The sequence below is a fragment of the Triturus cristatus genome, chromosome 12, assembly GCF_964204655.1.
Source record: "Triturus cristatus chromosome 12, aTriCri1.1, whole genome shotgun sequence".
Taxonomy (NCBI): Eukaryota; Metazoa; Chordata; class Amphibia; order Caudata; family Salamandridae; genus Triturus; species Triturus cristatus.
The window spans coordinates 112,962,041-112,983,931 of record NC_140595.1 but is presented as its reverse complement, the minus strand read 5'-3'; the positions used below and the strand labels follow the sequence as shown (position 1 = coordinate 112,983,931).

At 43.1% G+C, this 21,891-nt stretch overlaps 1 protein-coding gene across 1 annotated transcript in view; it reads left to right on the top strand.

Annotated features, from left to right (window-relative positions):
• SLC27A3 (solute carrier family 27 member 3) overlaps nucleotides 1-21,891 on the top strand; it is a 161,287-nt gene that overhangs the window by 116,515 nt on the left and 22,881 nt on the right. The window contains exons 3-5 of the mRNA XM_085639361.1: nucleotides 6,091-6,249; nucleotides 6,890-7,014; nucleotides 21,376-21,570. Of these exons, the coding sequence (XP_085495487.1) occupies nucleotides 6,091-6,249; nucleotides 6,890-7,014; nucleotides 21,376-21,570 (479 nt within the window). The remainder of the gene's footprint in view (nucleotides 1-6,090; nucleotides 6,250-6,889; nucleotides 7,015-21,375; nucleotides 21,571-21,891) is intronic.

The window sequence follows — 21,891 nt, the reverse complement described above, 5'->3', positions numbered from 1 at the left end:
ACCCCCTAGCCTTTGTCAGGGGGTCACAGATGGACCCCCATTGGTTAAATAAACATTTTAATTTTTTTTTATAAAAATCACGGGGTGTGCGCATGGTGTGGGCACGTTGCGCGCAGCGGTGAAAAACCTTAAAAAAATATATATATTAATAAATACATAACTTAGCATTTAAAAAACCGTACAAATTCACTTAAAAACCATAGGTTTCACACACGTTATAGTTAGGAATTAGCATTTAAAAAACCTTGCAAATTCACTTAAAAAACCATAGGTTTCACACAGGTTATAGTTAGGTGGACATTTCACTCGTAAAAAACCAATGAAATTCCCCTGTTATAGTTAGTTCAGATAACTATAACTCGCGCGACCGCCACTCTGTCACAAGGATGATGTCATGAGTGATGCCACTGACCATGTCATGAGTGATGTAATATGTGACGTCATGAATGAGCAGTGGATTGCGGGCGCGCGAGTTATAGTTATCTGAACTAACTATAACGGGGGAATTTCATTGGTTTTTTACGAGTGAAATGTCCACCTAACTATAACTTGTGTGAAACCTATGTTTTTTTAAGTGAATATAGATATAGATATATATATATATATATATATATATATATATATATATATATATATATAGATAGATAGATAGATAGATATCTCCACCAATGACACACTCTTGCAAGAAGTATCAAAATGCATACACACGACTGAGACAGTCCCTCATTTTAATAAATAGCTCAAAACAGCTCAGCGATGTGTTTCAGGCCTCAGGTCTTGCTCACGCTCACTGGTTCAAGTGCCAACCACATGCATAAATGTGAATAGTTGCAATGGAAAGAGGACTGACACATTTGCTCAGTGAGAGCGCCTTGTTGGAGAGTTGCCTAATCGAATATAAACATGTGAGTACAATAATACAAATAATATATCGATAGTGAAAAGAGCAATAAAACGCCACAAACCAATGGCAAGTCTCTATCATTCTACAGTGAGAATACCATCTGTCTCCAGCATGTAACATAATTTATCATTGCTATAGAACCTAACTGTATTGCCTAATGGGTAGAAATGAACAAAAGTTTCATGGAAGAGAAAACCAGTAGAGACCTTGTGGTGTATACCATTTCAACAATCCTGACCCAGTGTCCTTAGTATCTACCTAAATATGTATTTACTCTGACATAGAGAATTATAATATATGCAAAAAATGATATTAAAAAAATATGACGTAGTATTCTTCAGTTACAAGCCCAAGTGGGCATCAGCAAATTACATGGCGGAGTTAGCCAGTAGAGACCTTATGGTGTATGCCATGACCACAATCATGCCCAAGTGGGCTTAGCATGTAGTTGGCAAATTAATGTAGTCCTCACCATTAGAAATGTGGTGATAAAACAAGACCTGATATCACCTAGTGTCCCACAGAAATAGTGGGTAGAAGAGTAAGGTAGGGGGTCCCACCTGGGACAGCCTCTCGTAGCGCCAGGTGCAGAGAGTCCCTTCCTCTCTTTCCTGTGAATAAACAGAGAAAAAAGTGCATGTTAAAAGGCACCACAGCATAAAAGGATCAACTTACTGTCACTTGAAACCAAGAGGACAACCTATACAACTGAAGCGGGATAAGGTCATGAATCGCACTGAAAATTCAGCCCAAATGTATGGACAATTCTTCATCAGAGTTCAGATCATATGGGGATTTGTTGTTCGGATCAATTATAAGACAGGATTTTCTTCTTCTCAATTTGAGAAGCCTGTCACCGCCCCGGGATCCACCACAATTTTCTCAACTCCATAAAAGCTAGGAAAACTACGGTTGCTAAAATAGAACTTCTCACGTGTCTTGCCACTGGATAATGTTTTTCATGATTACCTATTGCAAGCATATATTCCTTCAATCTCTTATGCAATGAGTGAATCGTCCTGCCCACGTACCTAGGGCCACATGGGCATTCCAAGACCGTTCATGAAGTTACTGGCACATGTAATAAATTGAGAGATTTTTCTAGACTTCCTGGAAAAAGATACATCAAAGTATTTAAAATTCCTTGAATTAGCACAACCTTTATATGTGCCACATATGTAAAAACCATTCATTTCAGTATCCATATTTCTATTCATAGTCGTTATATCACTGTATACCAAAGCATTGCTCCGTGATCTACTCCTGCGGTATGTAATGGTAGGTTTATCACTCAAAATTTCCCCAATGGCATTATCTCATTTTAACAAGATCCGATTTTTATTCTCAATTCTCATCACTGATCTGTACTCCTTATTATATGTGGTGATCAACCTCCGAGAACCCTCTTCAATGTAATTGTTCTCCCTACTGGGGCCAAACAAAATTGAATCCCTGGATTTGGCACTCACTCTTTGCATGGAGTTGATTATTACCAGCCATTGGATTCCTATAAAATTTAGATATCAATCTATTGCCTGATACCTCTACAACCACACCTAGGAAAGCGATGTGTTCTCTGCTCATTTTGCACGCCAATTCAAGGTTCAAATTCTCATTCAGCCACTCAACAAAGTTTCTAGCATCCTCTTCACTACCTTGCCAGGTAATAAACAAGTAATCAATAAATCTGACCCATAACCCCACCGTCTCCATGTTTTGGACAAATTGGAATGCCTTGGACACCTGCTCCTCCCACCAGACCATCATCAAGTTGGCATAGCTAGGGGCGAAGCAGGTGCCCATCACAGTCCCCGGAGTCTGTCTATACAAAGTCCCATTAAAAGGAAAGATGTTGTTCGAGCAGAATATCATCATGTCAAGCAAAATGCTAGTATGGGCAAAATAACAGATAGCCCTTGTTCTCAGAAAGCATTCTCAGGAAGTTACCACATCCTGGTGTTGTATACTTGTACACAAGGAGCTCACATCCAATATCACAAGTAAACATTTGGCTTCCCAATTAATGCTTTATCTGCAAGGACTTAGTTCTCCCACACTTTGTGCCCCTATTTGTTCCTTCTTAAAGAGTGTTTTTGCCAGGAGAAAACAGATGTTGTTTAAAGAGCTTGATCCTGCCAGCTTGATCTGTTTATTCGATGCCCATGGGTCACAGAGTTTTGTGGCAGGTCTTTTTCTTAACTTGTTTGCGCTGGGTTTTTATTGTGTTTTTATTGATTTTTATTCTGTCGGTCATTATGAGATTTGTTTTATTAAGGTGATCATGAAATGTGTATTTTTAACAATGTGTTTTATCTTTGTAATATGCTCTTCGGGCTGTGTTTCACTGCCGAAATAAAGTCTATCTAAGATTTCTATCCAGTAGTTGCTTTTTCGCATCATGGAGTCTTCATTGATAGCCATAAACACTAAATTAAATTAGCAACTGCGTTCCCCAATCAACCACGGCTTGATTAACCAAGCAAGTGTAGTATGACCTATTAATTTAACAACTCGGCAAAAACCCTTATCAAATGCATTTTCTCAGAGCTGCCTGACCAGCTTTGCATTTTCTCTGACAACTGCATCCAAGCTTTATTGGTACATGAGTGTTGGAGTGGAACTCACGGTGGCAGCTCAGCAAGTTTCACTTGTTAGGACATTTCTAAATTAGGCGTCTGTAGCTGCTTTTCGTCTTGCGGAGTATGATTTTGGTCTTCTTTGCAAGGACTTGTTTTCCAGCTGGTAAAATAATGACCCGTGAAACAATCCATCTAGAAATAGACAGTTAAGACTTAGATTACAAGTTATTAAAGGTGCATATTTGAAAAAACATTTGTCAAACTTTTACCCATTTATTTGGTCGAGCAGATAAAATGTAAGAATCTTCTAATGTCGAACATGTGAAAAGAATGTTATGTCAGCAATGTAGGATTTAGAAAAAAAAAACCTCAATAAGACCACTATGAAAAAGGTCTAAATGGAGTTGTTTCATGAAAGGGTAACTCTGGTGCAATTTGTATGTAGGGATTAACATAAGACATCATAAAAGGTTTTCCTTGTTTGAAATCAAGGAACATATTTTCAGTGGCATGAAACTGCATTACATCATCAAACATTACTGCATCACAGGCAATCAGGATAAGGGGTAATTTACTAAAATGTGATTCTTATTTGCAAAATGGCATTAGCCATGTCAAAGCCATTCCAGCTAGATTGCTCATTATAAAGCTCACCTTACAGTACTACACTCATGAGGGTTTTGGTAGACTATCCGTACAAAATAGGAGTTAATAACATAGTTGGCCTTTTTAGGACAGCCATCTAAATTGAGTTGTCCATTATGTTACTTGGAGCATCAATATATTGATAGCTATCCTTGTACAATGTTATGTTATGCACGGCCCCTAATCCTCTTCCTCCCTGTTCAGTTGATCTTGTCGATCAGCGACTAGGAGTAGAGTTCACAGAGGACGCCATGCCTAACATGGCCTCGCCACCAACCATTCCTTTTCCCCTAGCTTACTTCAAAATTAAAATGTACCTGGTGTTTGAAAATACATGACGGGGCATGCTTGATAGCCAAAATTTGTGAGACCAGAAATAAATAAAGGTTTGCTTCTTGGTCATCATGTTGCCTTTGTACCTAGCGTTCTGCCCCTTGTCAAACCACCCTCTGGACAAAACCTCCCTTCTGGCGTGTAGATATCTAAACCGCAATCTCCTAATGAAATCTTCAAATATATTTCCCCATTGGTTGTATGGACCTTTGCTAGTCGACTTGAAGCAGTGTAAAATAACTAACATCAGAAATACATTTCCAATGCTGTGAAGCCAATGTGACTCTACAATAAAGACCAAGAATCCGCTATTTCAACCATAAAAGTTTATTTTAGAACATTAATCCAACCAGTGTATATGAAAAGCAAGAAAAAATTCAAAAGGTATAACAATACAGTCTGAAGACCGAAATGTGCTAGTACATTAACCCCTTCGCCGCGGCGCAAATTCCGCTGCGGCGCTGGGGGGGTGCGGGGTGAGCGCGGCGCCGCCGCCATGCTCGTGACGGAACCACGCCGTCATGAGTCACGGGCGAGCTGTGCTCATGACGGCGTTGTCCCGTCACGACTCCGCCCACTCGTTATTTCGCCCGCACAGGCGGGGAATCAGTGACGCGTGGGCGGAGCGGCCACAGCATGACGGATCCATGCCGTCATGAGCACACGCCGCCCGTGGATCATGACGGCGTGGTTCCGTCATGTGCACGCAAGGGGTTAAGTCGTAATAAAATGAGATACAAAATAGTACCAGCCACAATGCTAAGAAAAGAGATTATCCCAATAAGGTGTTCCATAAAGACACTTTCCTTTTCTAAACTAAACATGGGTGGGGATAAAGATTTATAAAGGGGAATTCTGAAGGGGAAGAATGGAAGGTGGCAACATTAGGTCTAACTTCAATAGAAGTTCCGGTACATAGGAAGAGTGTTCAGCATGAAGCTTAGCACCCAGGAAAGCCCAGCAGAGAGACTTCTGTTCCCTCTTGAAGTCAGGATGAAGTCTGCCTACTAGCTATGAAGCACCAATTAAAAATACAGTCAACAGTTTTCAGATCCTCCATATCTCGTTCGGTACACAGCTGTTAAACTTGAATGCCGCTTCCTCCTGGTACACCGTGGACAGAAGGCCTTCTCTCGTCATCGGTTCCTCACAATTGTTGCCAGCTTTTTCTCCCAGGCCTCACTGTCCGTCGTCTAATGCACAATAATAGCCATTTCACTAGTAAACAAGAATCAAGATAACACCTGCAAAGGGAATAGAGCAGCATACTGACCGCGCAAGAACAGACTTTTTCAGCTAAGGCTTAATGTCAAGCTGAGTGAACTCGAGAAACAAAATGGATGCACATTACAGTATTATAAATCAAAAGAAAGCAAAAAAAAGTCAACCTTGAACATATGTTGAACGCGATTACATCCATCTGTAAATTAGACTAATGCTGCTGTGTGTAAACATCTCAAAATCATAATGGCTACATTTTATTATTCATTCGATTAAATTATAGGTGCATAAATGTATGTACATGACGTTGGTAGGGTGGGGCCTAAATCGTGCTGCTCCAATATAAATGTTTGCTCTTGCCCGAACGGAGAAATGGATGTGATGTCTCTTTTTTTGTTCTCATCCCAGGGCTTCCGAAGGCTGCTCGGATAAGTCATCTGAAGTCAATAATGTGCTTTGCCTACTACGAACTGGTGGGAGCCCGGAGTGATGACATCATCTATTTGGCGCTGCCATTATATCACATGTCTGCTTCGCTGCTGGGGATTGGAGGATGCATTGGCATAGGTACTTAAGAACAGATGGTTACGTAAGAGCTCTGATTTGGGCACAATGACATCATTCTGGCATTTTATTAACTGCTGTCACATCTCTGTTATATATGGCATAAGTATAAAACATTCCATTTTATGGTATGAGTATACAACATTCCATTTGATGAAATTGGTTTCCATGTGCCATGGTTTGGTTGGTGGATTGTCAGTTTCATTCCATTCCATTATATTATATGATGTGGCATATCCATCTGCACAGTGGTTTCTGATAGTCACTAGCACTAGTTTTTGGGAACTGGGACTTATTTTTCATCATCAGACTTTGGCCCAGAGCAAGCAAAAAGGGATAAAGTGATAAAGAAGGGGTAAGAGAAAGACAAAACCAGTGCCAAAGGAATAACACAGGGAATAAACAGAACCTGCAAGTGTAAGCTAAAGAGACAAGAAGTGTAGGTTGGTGGGCCAAAGAGGCATGAGTTGAAATCAAGACGAGGCGGCTTTGGTATTCTGCAACCCCAACATTTCTGCGCTTCTGGCTGGCTCCAAGAAAAAGCTTTGGGGCTCTGCATTTATTTATTATTTATTTGCAAATTGAACACAGTCTATATTGTTTGCACAGAAGACCCTCCTAGTCCAGTGTCATTACTCCCTAGGCTCCACCTGTGTGCTGAAGAAGAAGTTCTCGGCTAGCCAGTTCTGGAATGAATGCAAGAAGTATGACGTCACCGTGTTCCAGTACATTGGGGAACTCTGCCGCTACCTGGTCAACCAGCCGAAGGTGAGTCTCCTCCATGTGTGCACCGTGCATCAACACTGAGTGACTTTCCGAGTTATAAGAAATAATAGAAGGCTTTGGGGAAAGAAGAAACTCCCCTTTCTGTTGAAAATGTTCACCCAACATTGGAGTGTGTCTTGAAAACCAGGCTTTCTATTTAGTGATGCTGCCTTGTGATTATGGACATGACTGCTGTCATTTCATTATCCATTGCTGATGGGGGAATATTTGCTTATTTTGTCAAACTGAACATGGTATAGGGGTTGCTCTTTTCACCCTAAGCTTGATGAACTATAGTCACGATTTACGCAGTTTGATCGAAGTTATTCTACGGTGAAAAAGTATAATGACACATGGGCACATCCAGGGTACCTTTTGGTGTTTGAAAGGAAAGGAGAATGTGTATTTATTTTGTTTGGTATGAGCCTATTGCCCATTCAGCCAGAAAGGCCTACTTCAGAGCAGAAGCGGCACATAGCATGAAAACTTATGGTAGTTCCATGAAATGGAGAAATTGAGCATTTCTGCATACAAGCTGATTGGTGAGAGATTCATTGAACCCAAGAAAAAAATAGACATGTCACATGGTTCACTCCCATGGTAGACTTGTTACATTTTGTGTGTGGTGTGCACCTTTCCAGTCTTGAGATGGCTGCCTAGACTAGTTAAGTGTGAGGCAGGCACAGACGTCTGGAGGCAGGTTATTGATATTTCTTAGATTCCCGGCATTGCAGCTAGGGTCTGCACTGTTTTTCTGTTAATGTTAATTGACTTTTTATATCCAATGCAAAAGCTGCACATGATTGTGTATGCTAATCTGTGTGAAAATCAGTAGCTTGGCACTTTTTTTTTTTTTTTAGATGCTTCACGTGTTCTTTTCTATTTTTTACCTCTTGAGTGTGGTGAGGGGCCATGACTCGCTAGTGGTGAAAGATCAAGTGGGTCATGATACCCTGCCCTCAACAGTTCTGCTAAATTGTATGCTACTATTGGTGGATGGGCTCACATGCTTTGTTACATCCAGAATAACCTAGCGTAGAAGTTCTAAATGGAGAATCAGAGCACAATATGAAGTGAAGAATGTTACTCTCGCTCCCAAACTAGAAATCGGGTCACACGAGACTCATCCGAGGGACTGGGTACCCTGAACATCACTCCTCCCTCCGGGTCTTCCTAACTTTGTTGACAAAGATCCTGGCAATACTCACCAGAGTAGAAAATTTGCACCTTCTGATCATGGAGCACTCTGAGCCTGACAAATACCAGAATCCCTGCCCCATTTGTAGCACCTCTTTCTTTATTCCTTGGAACTGCCTCCATTTTGCCGGTTTCCCTCTTCAGGGAAAGAAAACAAAAGAGACACAAATGATGGATGGAATGCAGAGCAAATCAAACATTCAACCCCAGTCAATAGATCTGGGTAAAATCCATCATTCTTTTGCTCACCATGCCACCCCAGTTTAGACCTGGCCATGTGCAGATCAGTCTTGACCCTGTGCCTCATGGGAACAGTCCAGCCCGAACTGCCAAGCCAGGTCCTCCCTGGACCGGAAACAAGCATTATGGGACCGGTCCTTCTTCAGGTGCTGCAGAGGTCTCACTCAGTCCCTGGGAAGGCACGTCACCAGTGCATTCAATGGACTTTTGCTTTCTATCATTTTCCTCCATTATCACCTACATGGCTTGATATCGATGTGGAGGGTAGTAGCCAAAGGCAGCCATCAGGAGTAATTTGTACTTCGGGAGATGCATGATCTGCCACCGTGGTCTCTTCCCTTAACTGGAAGGTCTACGGCAAAAAAAAGGTTTTCTTTTCTCCCCTTGCCCATTGTACCCCCTAGGGGGGAAGGTAGCTGATATCCGCCTACACCAACTTCCCCAGTAAAACCCTCTTATTGGGCAGTGACCGTACTGCTGCATTATAAATGTTGCTTTTCAAGAAGAAGACAGCCATGTTGAGGCCCGTTTCTCCTGTGACCAGGAGGACAGTGCCGGCCGTTCCCGGCACACAATCAGCCTGGTCGCCAGCGCAGGACATACCTTATCTGACTTCTCCTACCCTGTGTCTGTTTTCGTACATGGGAGAACATGGCTGATGGTGGTACACCAATACCACCTAACTCACTCTGCCTCCTGGCAGGCCTCGCGAGGTCCCTGTGGAGGAACAGCAGCATTGGTATCATTGTGCCAAAATTAAACCTCGGGGGCAGCTTCTCGAGACCCTCGCTGAAACCAGAGAAGGGATGGAGGAGGAGCTGTCCCCAGCCGTCTCCAGGAACCGGCATCCACCATCATGGACTACAACATGCTCGCACATCTCTCCCTCGCAAATCCCTCTCAGCGCACACTCCTCCCACGCCCCTACCCGCCGAACGGTAGAACGACCCATAGGAGTGAATATGCAGAGGTCAGCAACTTATCTTCCTAGCTTGGTCTACCTCCTGAATACTGAAGTCTGCATGTTCTAAAATAACCTGGTAACTTCTTTTCAAAGTTCTGCCAAATGAATAAAGGAATTGAAAATGTGCACTGTTTTGCTGAAAAGTCAATTATAGGCTACACTTACTGAACAACATGAGTAGGTGCTGTGCATCATGTGACCTCTCAGGCTTTCTGTGTACTAAGCAGGGCACTTCACACCTCAATGATCTGACGAGTTCAAAAGAAAATTAAAAAAACACCCACTGAAGTAAGCAGTAGAGTAAGAAAACAGTCCTCACACCTCATGGCCCTCCAGCAGAGCCCTGCGTGTAGATTTCACATGGATCAAGATGGAAGTGAAAGCCCTGAATATCCAAATGTCTTCATGCTTCACGCGCCCTTTTAGCAACCCTTATTCCAGGAAGCGTTTTAGAAGAAATATTTCTAAAGACCTCATTATTTTAAATTTAGCTTCAAATCCGACTGACAAACCACAACAAAATATGCTTTACTGTCACAGAAGTACCCCCCCCCCCCCCATTGCAGAGGGCCGATTCCTTTTTGTGCACATAAGTATAACCCCCAGTGAGCAAATAGTTTTCTAGCATCCCAGAAATCTCATATCCTAATTGGAAAAAACAGACTGTATAGATTTTTTTCGTGCACATATTGCTCCTAGGAATGAAGAAAGTAGGTACAGTGTGCTACTTCAGTGTATGTCAAGCCTTCCCCAATGTCCTTTAAGTATAAAATGGAATACTGTACCTGTCCCTACTAACCAGGCTTCTTGTTACTTGGGTGGTCCCATGTGTGGAGATGCTGACGTCAGGCCGCATCTTTTCTTGGCCACTTTTACCACATTCCCATCCTTATGGGTTAAGAGTGTTCCTTCTCCAGACCCAGGCTCTCAGCGCTCTTGTCCAAAAAGGGTATTTGAGGCGGCACCTTGAGGCACATTGCAAATACCTGGTGCCACGCCGTGGGTGAGAGTGGTTTCAAATGTGAGAGAGAATTGAAGGTTGAGGTTTACTTCAGAAGGATGAATGTCTTAGTGAACCCATCCACCCTTTGTATATTTGTAGGGGAGGCAAAAATGTATATGATGACTGACATTGGCATCGTACTGCTTGCACAAGCAGCAGTCTCTCCCATGTCCTGTCAAGGGCACCCCAGTGTGTTTTACACGCATGCCCTTCTTTGTGCACTGTACCTATGCCCAGACTGCGGTGCTTACAAACTTGCCTTTTTATTTTTTTTACTTTCTCCTGGTGCATGTGGCCCTTTATAATTCTCAGCAGGGTGTCAGATTTTCTTTTGCTCTTGTCCTTTGTGGAATTGGTGTTGCTGTCTGTATCTTGGTCAAGTCCGTTTCTAAAAGATCTTCTAAGCGCTTGATTTGTGTTTATTGTACATCTACAGATTTTGTTAAATCGCTCGCAGAGATTTGCATTTAGTTGTGTCTAAATAGATGGCATTCATATTTTTTGTAATTATAATTTTCATTTTTGAAGGATTTCTTGGCAGCACAGCTATCTGAATATCTTTGAAATATGCATAGAGTGGCGTTTGCCTCCACCCAGAGGTGTGGAGTTGAAAGGAGTGTTGGTGTCTGTCCCTTCTTCCTCCAGTGACATCTGAAAAATACTCACTCAACACACATTCAGTTTTATACAGAAAGCAATCCTTTTGTAATTTATTTTAACTACAGTAGGCTTGTATGGTTTTGTCACAACTCAAATGCCAGCCACTACCACCACTACACTACCATCCCCACCAAACCTGCCAGTTTCATCATCACAGTGCTCCCCATTATCAGAATTACCACCACCTCAGCATGAAAATCCAGAGATACTCGCTTTGCCAATGCTTCTTTCTGTAGGTTGGTTCGTCATTATCTTTTTATTTAGTTAGGAAAGGGAACAGGTTGTCAAAATAAAAAATGAAACCTTGATAAATGATTATCAAAGAGGCTTCACAAAATGTGAGAAATGCAAAGCGTGTAAAATTGGGAAAAATACCAAACATCTCACAGATTTTAAAGGCAAACAATTTACATTCACTCACAAAATTACATGTGAGACAAGTTACATGGTATACATGATCACATGCGACTGTGGCAGTACAATTTGCCCACTCAAGGACAGAATACTAGAACATATCAGGGCAGAACAAAATAAAGACGCTAATTATGCCATGGCAAAGCATCTGGCCACACATGGAGATCACACATGGCAAAACATGAAATACTGTGGCTTTGCCCATGTTCCTAAACATGAGAGAGGGGGTGACAGAACATTAAAATTGAGATGCCTTGAGTCACAAATTATCATTCTTTACAGGACTAAACAGCCACAAGGCCTAAACACAGACGAAGAACCTTCTGTGCATTTATAATCAGTTTGGTTGTAGATCTGCTAAAAATTACTCGCATTCTCATTATTTTCTTTGTAATGGAGTTTCAACTTGGGATAATAGATCAGCAATGAATGTACATGTAAATGTACTTTTCATGGGGTAAGATACCACAGGGACATCTTGTCTGAATATTCTTTGAGTAGTTTGAATCAAAATACATAGCCACTGAGGCATTACTAGGGTTAAGCATCTGTGAATATACTATATTATGATATACATTACCATCTTGGCCCATACAATTGTCATCAGATTAATTAAAGTTGCTTGACATATTAGGTCAGGACACTGCATGGGTTATGTGTAACTATATTAATTACTGACACCCATTTGGTATAACTTGATTTATTAACAAGACACTTAGACTCATGATTAGCTACTATCTAGAACATTACCACATGTTTCATCCACATGGCACTATGTCTTATAATTAACTAATACCCTGAAAATGAATATCATCTGCTGTCATTCTATATACCCATTACTGGAGGTATGAGCCTTTTGTTTTATGGAACTTATAAGCTGTATATTTTGTATATATTGTGTTATACTACAAATCCCACAGTGATTCAATATGGGCTGAGTGGAATATCAGTATATTATGGCAATTAAGAAGGGACTTACCCAACCGAGATCAAGACCTTGTGTCGAAGTGCGTTGGTGTTAGTGGTGTGAATAAAATCTTTGGAACACGTATCTCTGGAGTGCGGCCTCCTTTTTATTTATTGTGTATATATGTAACTATATATATATCCGAGAACTCTGGGAAGTTCTCAAATTTAGGTGGAGAGCAGCTCCTGTATAGAGCACCCTCAACACCAGCGACACTCTGAATTTGCTCACCTCAAATGTCTGCTTTTATATCAAAGTCTTTAAGCATAGGATTAGCACTGTGCCATCCATGCCGAACAGTAAAATAACAAAAGCCATTTACCACTCCAGCACAGTATTGCAGTTTTGGATTGGTAAAATACCATTCAAGCCAACCTGGATTGAATAAAAGCAATCCCTGGCGCATGTTTCACTATCCTTATAGCTCTTCAGAGAGGTTTAGAGCACCCAACAATAATCCCAGGTTGCACACATAGACTACCATGTGCACATATGAACTGGTCTGCAAATTTAGAATCTGATTTTCTACAGATTGGTGCTAGTGCCTTCGCATTCTCAAATGCTAAGTGGGAAACTAATTGTCACCTACATATTATAAACAAAATGTAGGTAGAACGCCTAGAATGTTAGGAATTACGTTTGTCCAAATCCTTAGTAAAGCAGGACACACAGTTAAAGAGCATGTGCAGAGGAAAGAGAAAGAAAGGTTATAAAGTTTTCTAAAGCGCACAGCTGCCCCAGCAAAGGGGCGTCCCAGCGCTGATAGCAGAAAACTGCAAGGCTACTTGAAGGGAGGCCTAGGACGGAGGAAAGAGGTATGTTTTGATTGCCTTACAGAATGACAAATAGTTATACATGCAACAAAAATGCAAAGGTAGCCTGTTCCAAAGTTTGGCTGCCAAAATAGAAAAGGAACGTTCACCTGCGCGCACCCTACTCTCTCGAGGAACAACCGCCAGATGCTGCCCGATCGACCGAAGTTGGCGGGCAGGAATGTAAGGTGCAAGTAAATTGACCAGGATACCTGGTGACAAGAGCTTCAAAATTTTAAAAGCAATGCAGAGGGATTTAAACTCTACACTTTTGGCCACAGGCAGCCAGTGTAGCCGACAGATGGCGTTCGTCGTAGAGCACATTCTAGGCAAGCCAAGAAGAGTTCTGGCAGCAGTGTTTTGAGCCCTCTGTAGTCTCAAGATTTCAGCCTTATTCGTCCCCAAATAAAGTGAACTAGCGTAGTCCTGACGCGATAGGATGGAAGCCTGCACAATCACCTGCCTAATGGGCGGGTCAAAAAACCCCAGCAGCGGTTTAAGCCCACGCAAAATGCCAAAGCAGGTCCCTGCCTCTTTCTTGGTTTGAGTCTGAAAGGTAAGGGCAGAGTCCACCCATACACCAAGATTTTTTACCACCTGTTTAGGGGTGGGTGCAACTCCCTGGGTGGCCGGCCACCAGCGTTCGCCCCACAGCTCAGGATCTCTCCCCACTAGCAAGACCTCCGACTTGCTGGCATTGAGCTGGAGACAGTTGGCAATCATCCACTCAGCGACAGCCTCGAGGTTGCTCTGAAACTTACAGGCGTACCGTACATGGTCGTCCGTGAGTGCGACTACCAACTGAGTATCGTCTGCGTACGATACCACTGTGAGCCCTCCGCTGCCAAAGGTGAAACATAAAGATTGAAAAGTGTAGGGCTCAAAGCTGAGTCCTGTGGCACCCCATGTTTGGAAGTATGGGACATGGAAGCAAAAGGAGGAGCTGTAACCTGGAAGGTCCTCTCAGCAAGAAAAGAGGCAAACCATTCCAGGGCAAAATCTACAATGCCTACTTCCTCCAACCGCTGTAGCAGGATCTTATGAGAGTCCATGTCAAACGCGGCACTGAGATCTAATAAGATCAGTGCCGAAGTGTGGCCCTCATCTAGAGCCCTCCTCAGGTGTTCGGTCACAGCTAGGAGAGCAGTCTCAGTGCTGTGGCCAGAACGAAAACCATTCTGGGTGGGGTCTAGTATGTTGTTATCCTCCAGAAATCTAGATAGAATTGAATTAATATAAGCATCCGAGATCTTGGATACCCAAGGCAGGAGAGAGATGGGACGAAAGTTTTCTGGCTTCGCTATGTCAAGGTTGTTTTTTTTTTTAACAGTGGGATCACTCTGGCTTGCTTCCAAGTCCTGGGGACAGTTGCTGTGGATAGAGTCAGATTAATCAACTGGCCCACAGGCGAGAAGAGCACAGGCAGTGATTTTACAAATTTCTCAGGCTTAAGGGGGTCAGCCGAAGGGCCGGACTTAACCTTGCTACAGAGCACATACAACTCATCTTGAGAGATTGGCGTGAAAGCAGCCAACATGCGCGTCGGAAAAGATTTGGGCTTGAGGTCAAGACACGTAGTAACTTGCGGGAAGGTCTTGTAGATATTTTCCACCTTCTCAACAAAGAAGGAGGCGAGAACCTCGCATTGCTCATTCGACGTGATCACAGGTGCTAGAGGAGCTGCTGATGATTTAAGATCTTTGAGTATCTAAAACATACTTTTGGAGGGGTTACTACTGTTCCTAATCTCAGCCGCAAAATAAGCTGCCCGTTCGGCCTGAATAGCCCTATGATACGTCTTAATGGCTGCCTGATAATGCTCCTTCAAAATAGGGTTGTAGTCCCGTCCCCAGCCTCGTTCCAGCTTTTTACAGGCTTTACGTAGAGTGATCAACTTGTCATTGAACCACGGGCTGGATTTGGTGGTACGGCTTTTAGACCACTTTGCCGGAATAAAATAATCCAGAGAGTGGAGAATCCAGTCGGATAGTGCCCTATCGGCTGTATCTGGCATAATAAAAGTAGTTGTAGAAAGGCGGCCGTGAAATTGATTGTTGTTAAGTTTGTGCCAAGGGCGCCTAAGTGAGAGCTTCTGGGACGTCCTCCGGGTGGGTGCAACCCCTGAAAGTAGTGTGAGGTCTACCTTGTTCTTTTTAGTTTCCTTCTGTCACTATATCAGATCAACTCCTATATTGCTTTACACAGTGACAGCCAACATGCTTTTGCCTCGTCTGGTGGCTTAGTGGACTAATGCGCCCACTGCAGGGGCCTGTGTCCGACCTCATGGTCACAGGTTCAAATCCCGACGGTGCCTGCAAAGGCAAGCACCAAGTTGCAAAAGATCTTACACTAGTGTGGTTAGTACTACGAGGAGTAAAAATAAGAATTGTAACTGAAGTAGTAAAGAGAGGCGCACACAGTACTCCCGATTCCTTGAGTGGTAAGTAATCTCCTGGACAAAACTGAAGAGCTGCAAACAATTAGTGAAATTGAAAAAACAGTTTGTATGCAGAGTAAACATTAGCAAGTCCTGTCCAAGATTTCTACTTGAATAGAAATTTAGTCAGAAATTTCTGGAATATATTTTTTCCAATGGAGCATAGGTATTTTTTGTAAGGCAAAAAAAAAATATTGGGGGTGGGGGGTCATTTAGAGTTCGATTGAGCGCAGCTTTGCAATAAACGAAGGAATTGGAGCCTCGGGCAGGAAAAATAGTAAGGGCCCCTTTTTGTGGGGAGAAAGCTCCCTAGGCACCAAGACCGGTGAATAATTGTTTTTGAGACACAACCTACCCCTTTGGGAGTTAGTTTCCAAGAAACATAAACAAGGAGAGTGGACTGCTATGAGACCCTACCGTCTGGCATTGTTTTTGCTAAAAGTGCCTTCACAGTGTTGGTAGAAGTGCTTCCACCATAAATTGTCCACTGCAGCGGCGAGCCTGTCTAAATGTGTCTAAACATCTGGCCGGTGTGACGCACGGACCTCTGTGGTCTGACGGATTCTCTGAGTTACCTTTGTATATCAGAAGAGACTTCGCCATTGTAGATTTTGTAGTGCCTTTTCAGTAAATCTGCAGCCGAGATAAACTACTTACGTTGTGAATCCAAGCCCAGCGTGTTCAGAGTAGCGTAGGTAAATAGTCCCAGATGGGTCTGATTGCAGAAACAAAATCACGCTTTCTGTTGTGACAACAAAAGTAATGGAAGTTATATAGAACTGTAGTGCCTGAACAACATTTACTGAAGGTAATTTAAATTGCTTGGGAAGAGCAGCGGCCGGAGCGGTCGACCTCGAAGCTGGGGAACCGGGTTCGAGTCCCGGCAACGACGCTCAACATCCTGTGATTCTGCGCAAATCACTTAATCTCCCCGTGCCTAACAAAAAACGTTAAATCTCGCGAGAGAGACTGCGCAAGCGCAGCCTTCGCTAACCAAGACCTAATGAATGTGCCCTTGTGTAATGTAACTGGTGCTCATGTAAAGCGCTCCAATACCCGATGTCTCTGGTCTAGTGCGCCTATATAAAACTCTAAAAAAAAAATACATTGGAAAAAAACTAGGTTTATGCAACTTTTTTCCCTAGCGCAGTTTACATTTTCTATTATACATACGTTTGTTGTTGCTTCTGTAGATTCATTTCCAGAATAGATATTAAAACTTTTTTTTCTGCAAATATAAACTTGCCCGTGCTACCTCTATCCTATGTCCAACTGTATGTTTTTCTTCATTTATTTTTAAATTAACCTCACACCCATGATAATGTTTATTTTCAGATTAAATTTTGTTGCTCGTGAATGTGAAATCCGATCTGCAGTCGCTCTCGTTCAGCACTTGCTCAGTAGCTGTGCGTCGTGCTCTGCTATTAAAATGGACAAATATAATTGCTAACTTCGTTTTGGTCTGCTACCTCAATTTTGCTGTTAAAAAAAAAAAACTTCACAAAAACCGTTCAATAACAATGCATGGTGGGTGTGTTGATGTGACATGGCTGCTGTGTGAGGGATGAAGGCGGCCCTGAGCAGCAGTTTAAGCTCATTACGCACCCCTTATTTTGTGTACACGCTGCCACCACTGGGAGATCGCTACATAATCGAGTGGTTTGTTGTTGTTTGTTTTCCATTAAAGGAAGGACTTAAGTCCTAAAGTATTTTGAAAAGCTTTCCTCGAAGCTGGGACTAGCAAACATAGCAAGCCCTTGATTGTTGCTAGAAGACAGATGTTGCTTCGATGTTGGGGTATATTGTAATGAAAGCTGGAGAGAGAAACCCACTCCTGGTTCCCTCGAGTGAGTCTGGCTCCCCCTTCTCAAGTGCCCACTCACCTCGAGTGTGACTCCCTTGCCTGAATTCAGCATCCTAGTTAGAGGCGGCAGACCCGTAAGCAGAGAATCGGCCAGGGACCAGGGTTCAATTCCCGACGCGGCAGGGTCGTGGACCAGGGTCAAAACGGACTCGATAATTCTCGCCTCGGTACCTACTCTAACCAGGAACACACTCGGCAACTCTGGGCATTAAGCTTGCCTCATCTCTACAATGGCCCCCCACAGACGCCGGGGATGCCTGGTTTCACCTTGGAGATACCCAGAAAGGGACCATCTCACAGGGATAGCCAGGACGGGTTCCCCAGCAGTCTACAGCGCCGGGACGCCCCATTGCTGGGGCAGCTGTGCGCTTTACAAGTCTACAACATTTACATTTACGTCCTGGCATTGGTTGGGGAACGCCAAGCGTCTGTTATAGCTTGCCTTCAGGCATGTATGTTTAATGAACTTTTAAATTAAAGCCAGATTTTAAACTCCTAGCAAATGTACTTCTTTTTTTTAAGTTGAAGATATACAAGAACTCAGGTGTACAGTTCATCTAAGATGGGGGCGCTGTAGTTGGTTGCAAGCCGCTGCTTGTTTTAATAATGCGCCATTGAGGGTTTCAGAGGGGGGATTGTCTTTATTGCTAGAGCAGGTTAACTGTACGGGAGGTGCACACACCTGCCCCTTACACGCCCTTACTGTAATTCGCTCCATTAACCAGAAAAGGAGTTTGAGAGCTCCTCGCCAAAACAGCTGCAGTTCTAGTTGCTAATCCTGATGGGCAGACATCTTATTGTATAATTTAAGCAGCACAAATCTTGCTCAGTGCATAGAGACATTCAATGATAAACCGTTTGACTCATTTGCAATGCTTGGAAGTGCATGATTCCATATGAAACACTGCCACCGTTCTATGTGGTCCTTCTTTTATTAATTTCAATCAGAATACAAACTGCTTCCATTCAGTACTTGGTCAGTTGTTAGGTCTCGCCTGACCCAGCGCATGCGCTGGTCTGGCGATACATTTTGTGAGGGCTCCAAAAAGTGCTACCAGGCCAGCCTAGAGCTACAGTGCATGTGCGCGGCCGCGCGCCGCGCTTTACCGCGATTACTTTCACTTTCGCGGCCGCTTTGATGTTTGATCGCGATCACTTTCGCGGCCGCACGGAAGCTTTGTAGTGAGGCTTCAATAGATTGCAGCAGTTAAAACAAGCATTGGCATAGCCAATAGGTCTCGCTTTTGGGACCTTACAAGTGTTTAGTTATGCAACTGTTGCATGGCTAAACACTTATAAAAGTCCAAAGGCGAGACCTATTGGCTATGCCAATGCTTGTTTTTAGGTCTCGCCTGACCCAGCGCATGCGCTGGTCTGGCGAGACTTATTGAGAGGGCTCCAAAAAGTGCTACCAGGCCAGCCTGGAGCTACAGTGCATGTGCGCGGGCGCGCGCTTTACCGCGATTACTTTCACGGGCGCACGGCCGCTTTGATGTTTAATCGTGATCCCGATCACTTTAACTTTCGCGGCCGCACGGCCGCTTTGCATAGCCAATAGGTCTCGCTTTTGGGACCTTATAAGTATTTAGTTGTGCAACTGTTGCATGGCTAAACACTTATAAGGTCCCAAAGGCAAGACCTATTGGCTATGCCAATGCTTGTTTCTTTTGAGCTTCTTTCTTCTTCCGATGAATAACAGTTCAAAGCATCCTTTCTATATTTATCAGATACTTTTCAGAGTCCGTTTAGTGTTAAAAAAGCACAAAAAAAGCCAACACGCCTTGTGCAATAGTCGCTTTTTCAAGGTCTCATGGTTTCTGAATAAACATCTTCATGAAAAGTGTGCTAAGATCGATGCACACTCATAGTAGTGATTCTTTGGCTGTTGTCAGACCTGCACTGGTGGCTAGATAACAGGATGCTGAATATTTATAGATGGGGAGGCGTTTGCTTCAGTGGAGTTGCCATTTTGGAGTGGAGGTGACGATCAGCAGCCCGTCCCATGATGAGGCTCACTCTTGTCTTGTTGAAGTTCAGGCGGTGTGGAGAACTGAAGCAGTTTTCCGTGGATCTCCTCTCCTCCTTTTCTCATTTCCTGCTGAAGGGTGAGATTGTAACTGTGCTGTTCAAGGCTGGATGACAGTGGAATAAGCAGAGGGTGTGCAGAACTAGAGAAGAAGCTGCCTTGGGTGATCTAAAAGGTGATGGTTGTGAAGGTGTTGAGGAGAATGTCGGGTGCAGAGAATGTTAGTGAAGAGAGGTATGGAAGGAAACAGGCTGTTAGCGGGCAAGTGCAAGGTACAGGGATGGAGTGTAGTGGAGTCTTAGAACTGTTCATGGAGAGAAAACATTGTCATTTTTCAGGGCCTTGTGATATATAAATGCAATTACAATACAATATCATAAAGAACTGGAGTTAGAAACATCTAGACCAGAAGCATGCACTTGCTGAAGGTGTCCGGATTTCCTGGTGCAGCGATTGTGTTTTTTATCGTCTAAGGTTTAAATCAGATATTTTTATCCCAGCCCCATCTCAAGGTGTGCGACAGACTAGTATCAACCTCATTTTGGAGATGGGTGACCACGAAAACCAGGAAACCCTCAATATATTAATTCTAGTCCTCCCAGTCTGTCTGGTCTAACAGGCATTCCTCCTGTTAAGTGGCCTGCAATGCTGGGAAGGGGATGTACTCAATCCATTAATGCTTCATTCTTTCACTACTGGCTCAAGCAAGTTAATGGTAACTGTTAACAGTGGCTGCAGAACCTTGGTGAACAAGATCTAATGGACCTCGGTAACTCTGGCGTCAGCAGTGTTGTATTTGCAGAGTAGCAGGACTACAAGAATCCTCAAAAGGTGAAAAAACACTCTTGCAGCAAGATGACTGGGAACTAATGACCAGGGCTGCATGCGTTGTGTTGTAAGTGCAAAGACATCCTTGGCATTTGTTGTCAAAGGAACTACCCATAGGGACACCTAGGCTTTTTGGGGATTCCACAAATACTATAGGGAGTTAATCTGCTATACCAACAGGCCCCGGGAAAGGATGGTGCTTGCTTGGCACATCCCTTTCTAAACCCATCCAGATGCAAATAACCCTAATCCTCTTCATTCCCCACCCACAGACATGCATCGCAACAAGGAGTAAAGCAATTAGCGAGTATGTTACCACCAGGGTCAATGGTGTATGGTCAATGACCGTCTCAATTTTCTCTGTCCCTTGCAGATTTGGACAGCTAATATAGCCATTTCTTTCAGTAGGTTTGGTTCTAAACATGGACAGGGCCACCGGAATTATGCAATTCTGCAGCCGCAGCATTTTCTGCATAAATATGGATTTGCCACTTAATACATCACTTGCGCATTATCTGCAGATTGTAGCAAAAAAGTTTTTAGCACAAACAGGTCAAAAGTTACAAAATCAATGGCGACAGGAGTTCCCTTGCAGTGGAAGGCCCCCAGCAAAGGTTGACTTGTCATCTTTCAGTTCTTTATTGCTGTATTTGGTTTCTAACCTAGTACTGATGAGATAAAATATTTGCTCAAGACAGTGTTAACATCTGTAAAAAGAATAAAAGAATGAAGTAACACTAAAGTGTGGCGTCTATCACTGCATAATTTTCTTTTTTTTTTGCTGCATAATTTAGTCAGCCCTGCGACATAATTTGGTCCTTCCCTGCAGCATCATTCCAGTGGCCCAGGTTATGCGTTTTGTGATTGTAGGTACAGCCCCACTAATGTACATTGGGATGGCTTGTATAATGAGCATTGACTGAGTTTGTTAATTCTAAGCTTGTCTCTTCAGGGTGAGCAGGAGACACATCACAAGGTACGTCTTGCTTGTGGGAGCGGTCTGAGGCCCGACGTCTGGAAGGAATTCAGCCAGCGGTTTGCAAAAGTCCAAATTGTTGAGTCCTATGGAATGACTGAGTCCAACATCACCTTCTTTAACTACACCGGCGCCATCGGTGCTGTCGGCAGGGGTGGATTTATCTACCGAGTGAGTGAAAACTGTTACTTGCCTCCATCTACAGCATCCTGTGGCATTTAGTTACTTCATTAACTCTAGAAAATGTTTTTAGATTGTTTTAATAAAACCTTATTTTTTTTACAGAAACTGCTAATGGGTAACACAATCAAACACCTCTTTAGATGATGAAATGAATTTCATGTTATTCAAGGAAATGTGATGTCATTTAGAGTTTCGAGTTGGTACTTTATATTGTCTAGGAATTCAGTTCCGTTGTAATTATGCCCAAGTGTATATTGGGCCTAATGCAAAGAATAGTGCAGTCTAGACCTAAAACATAACATTTTCTCC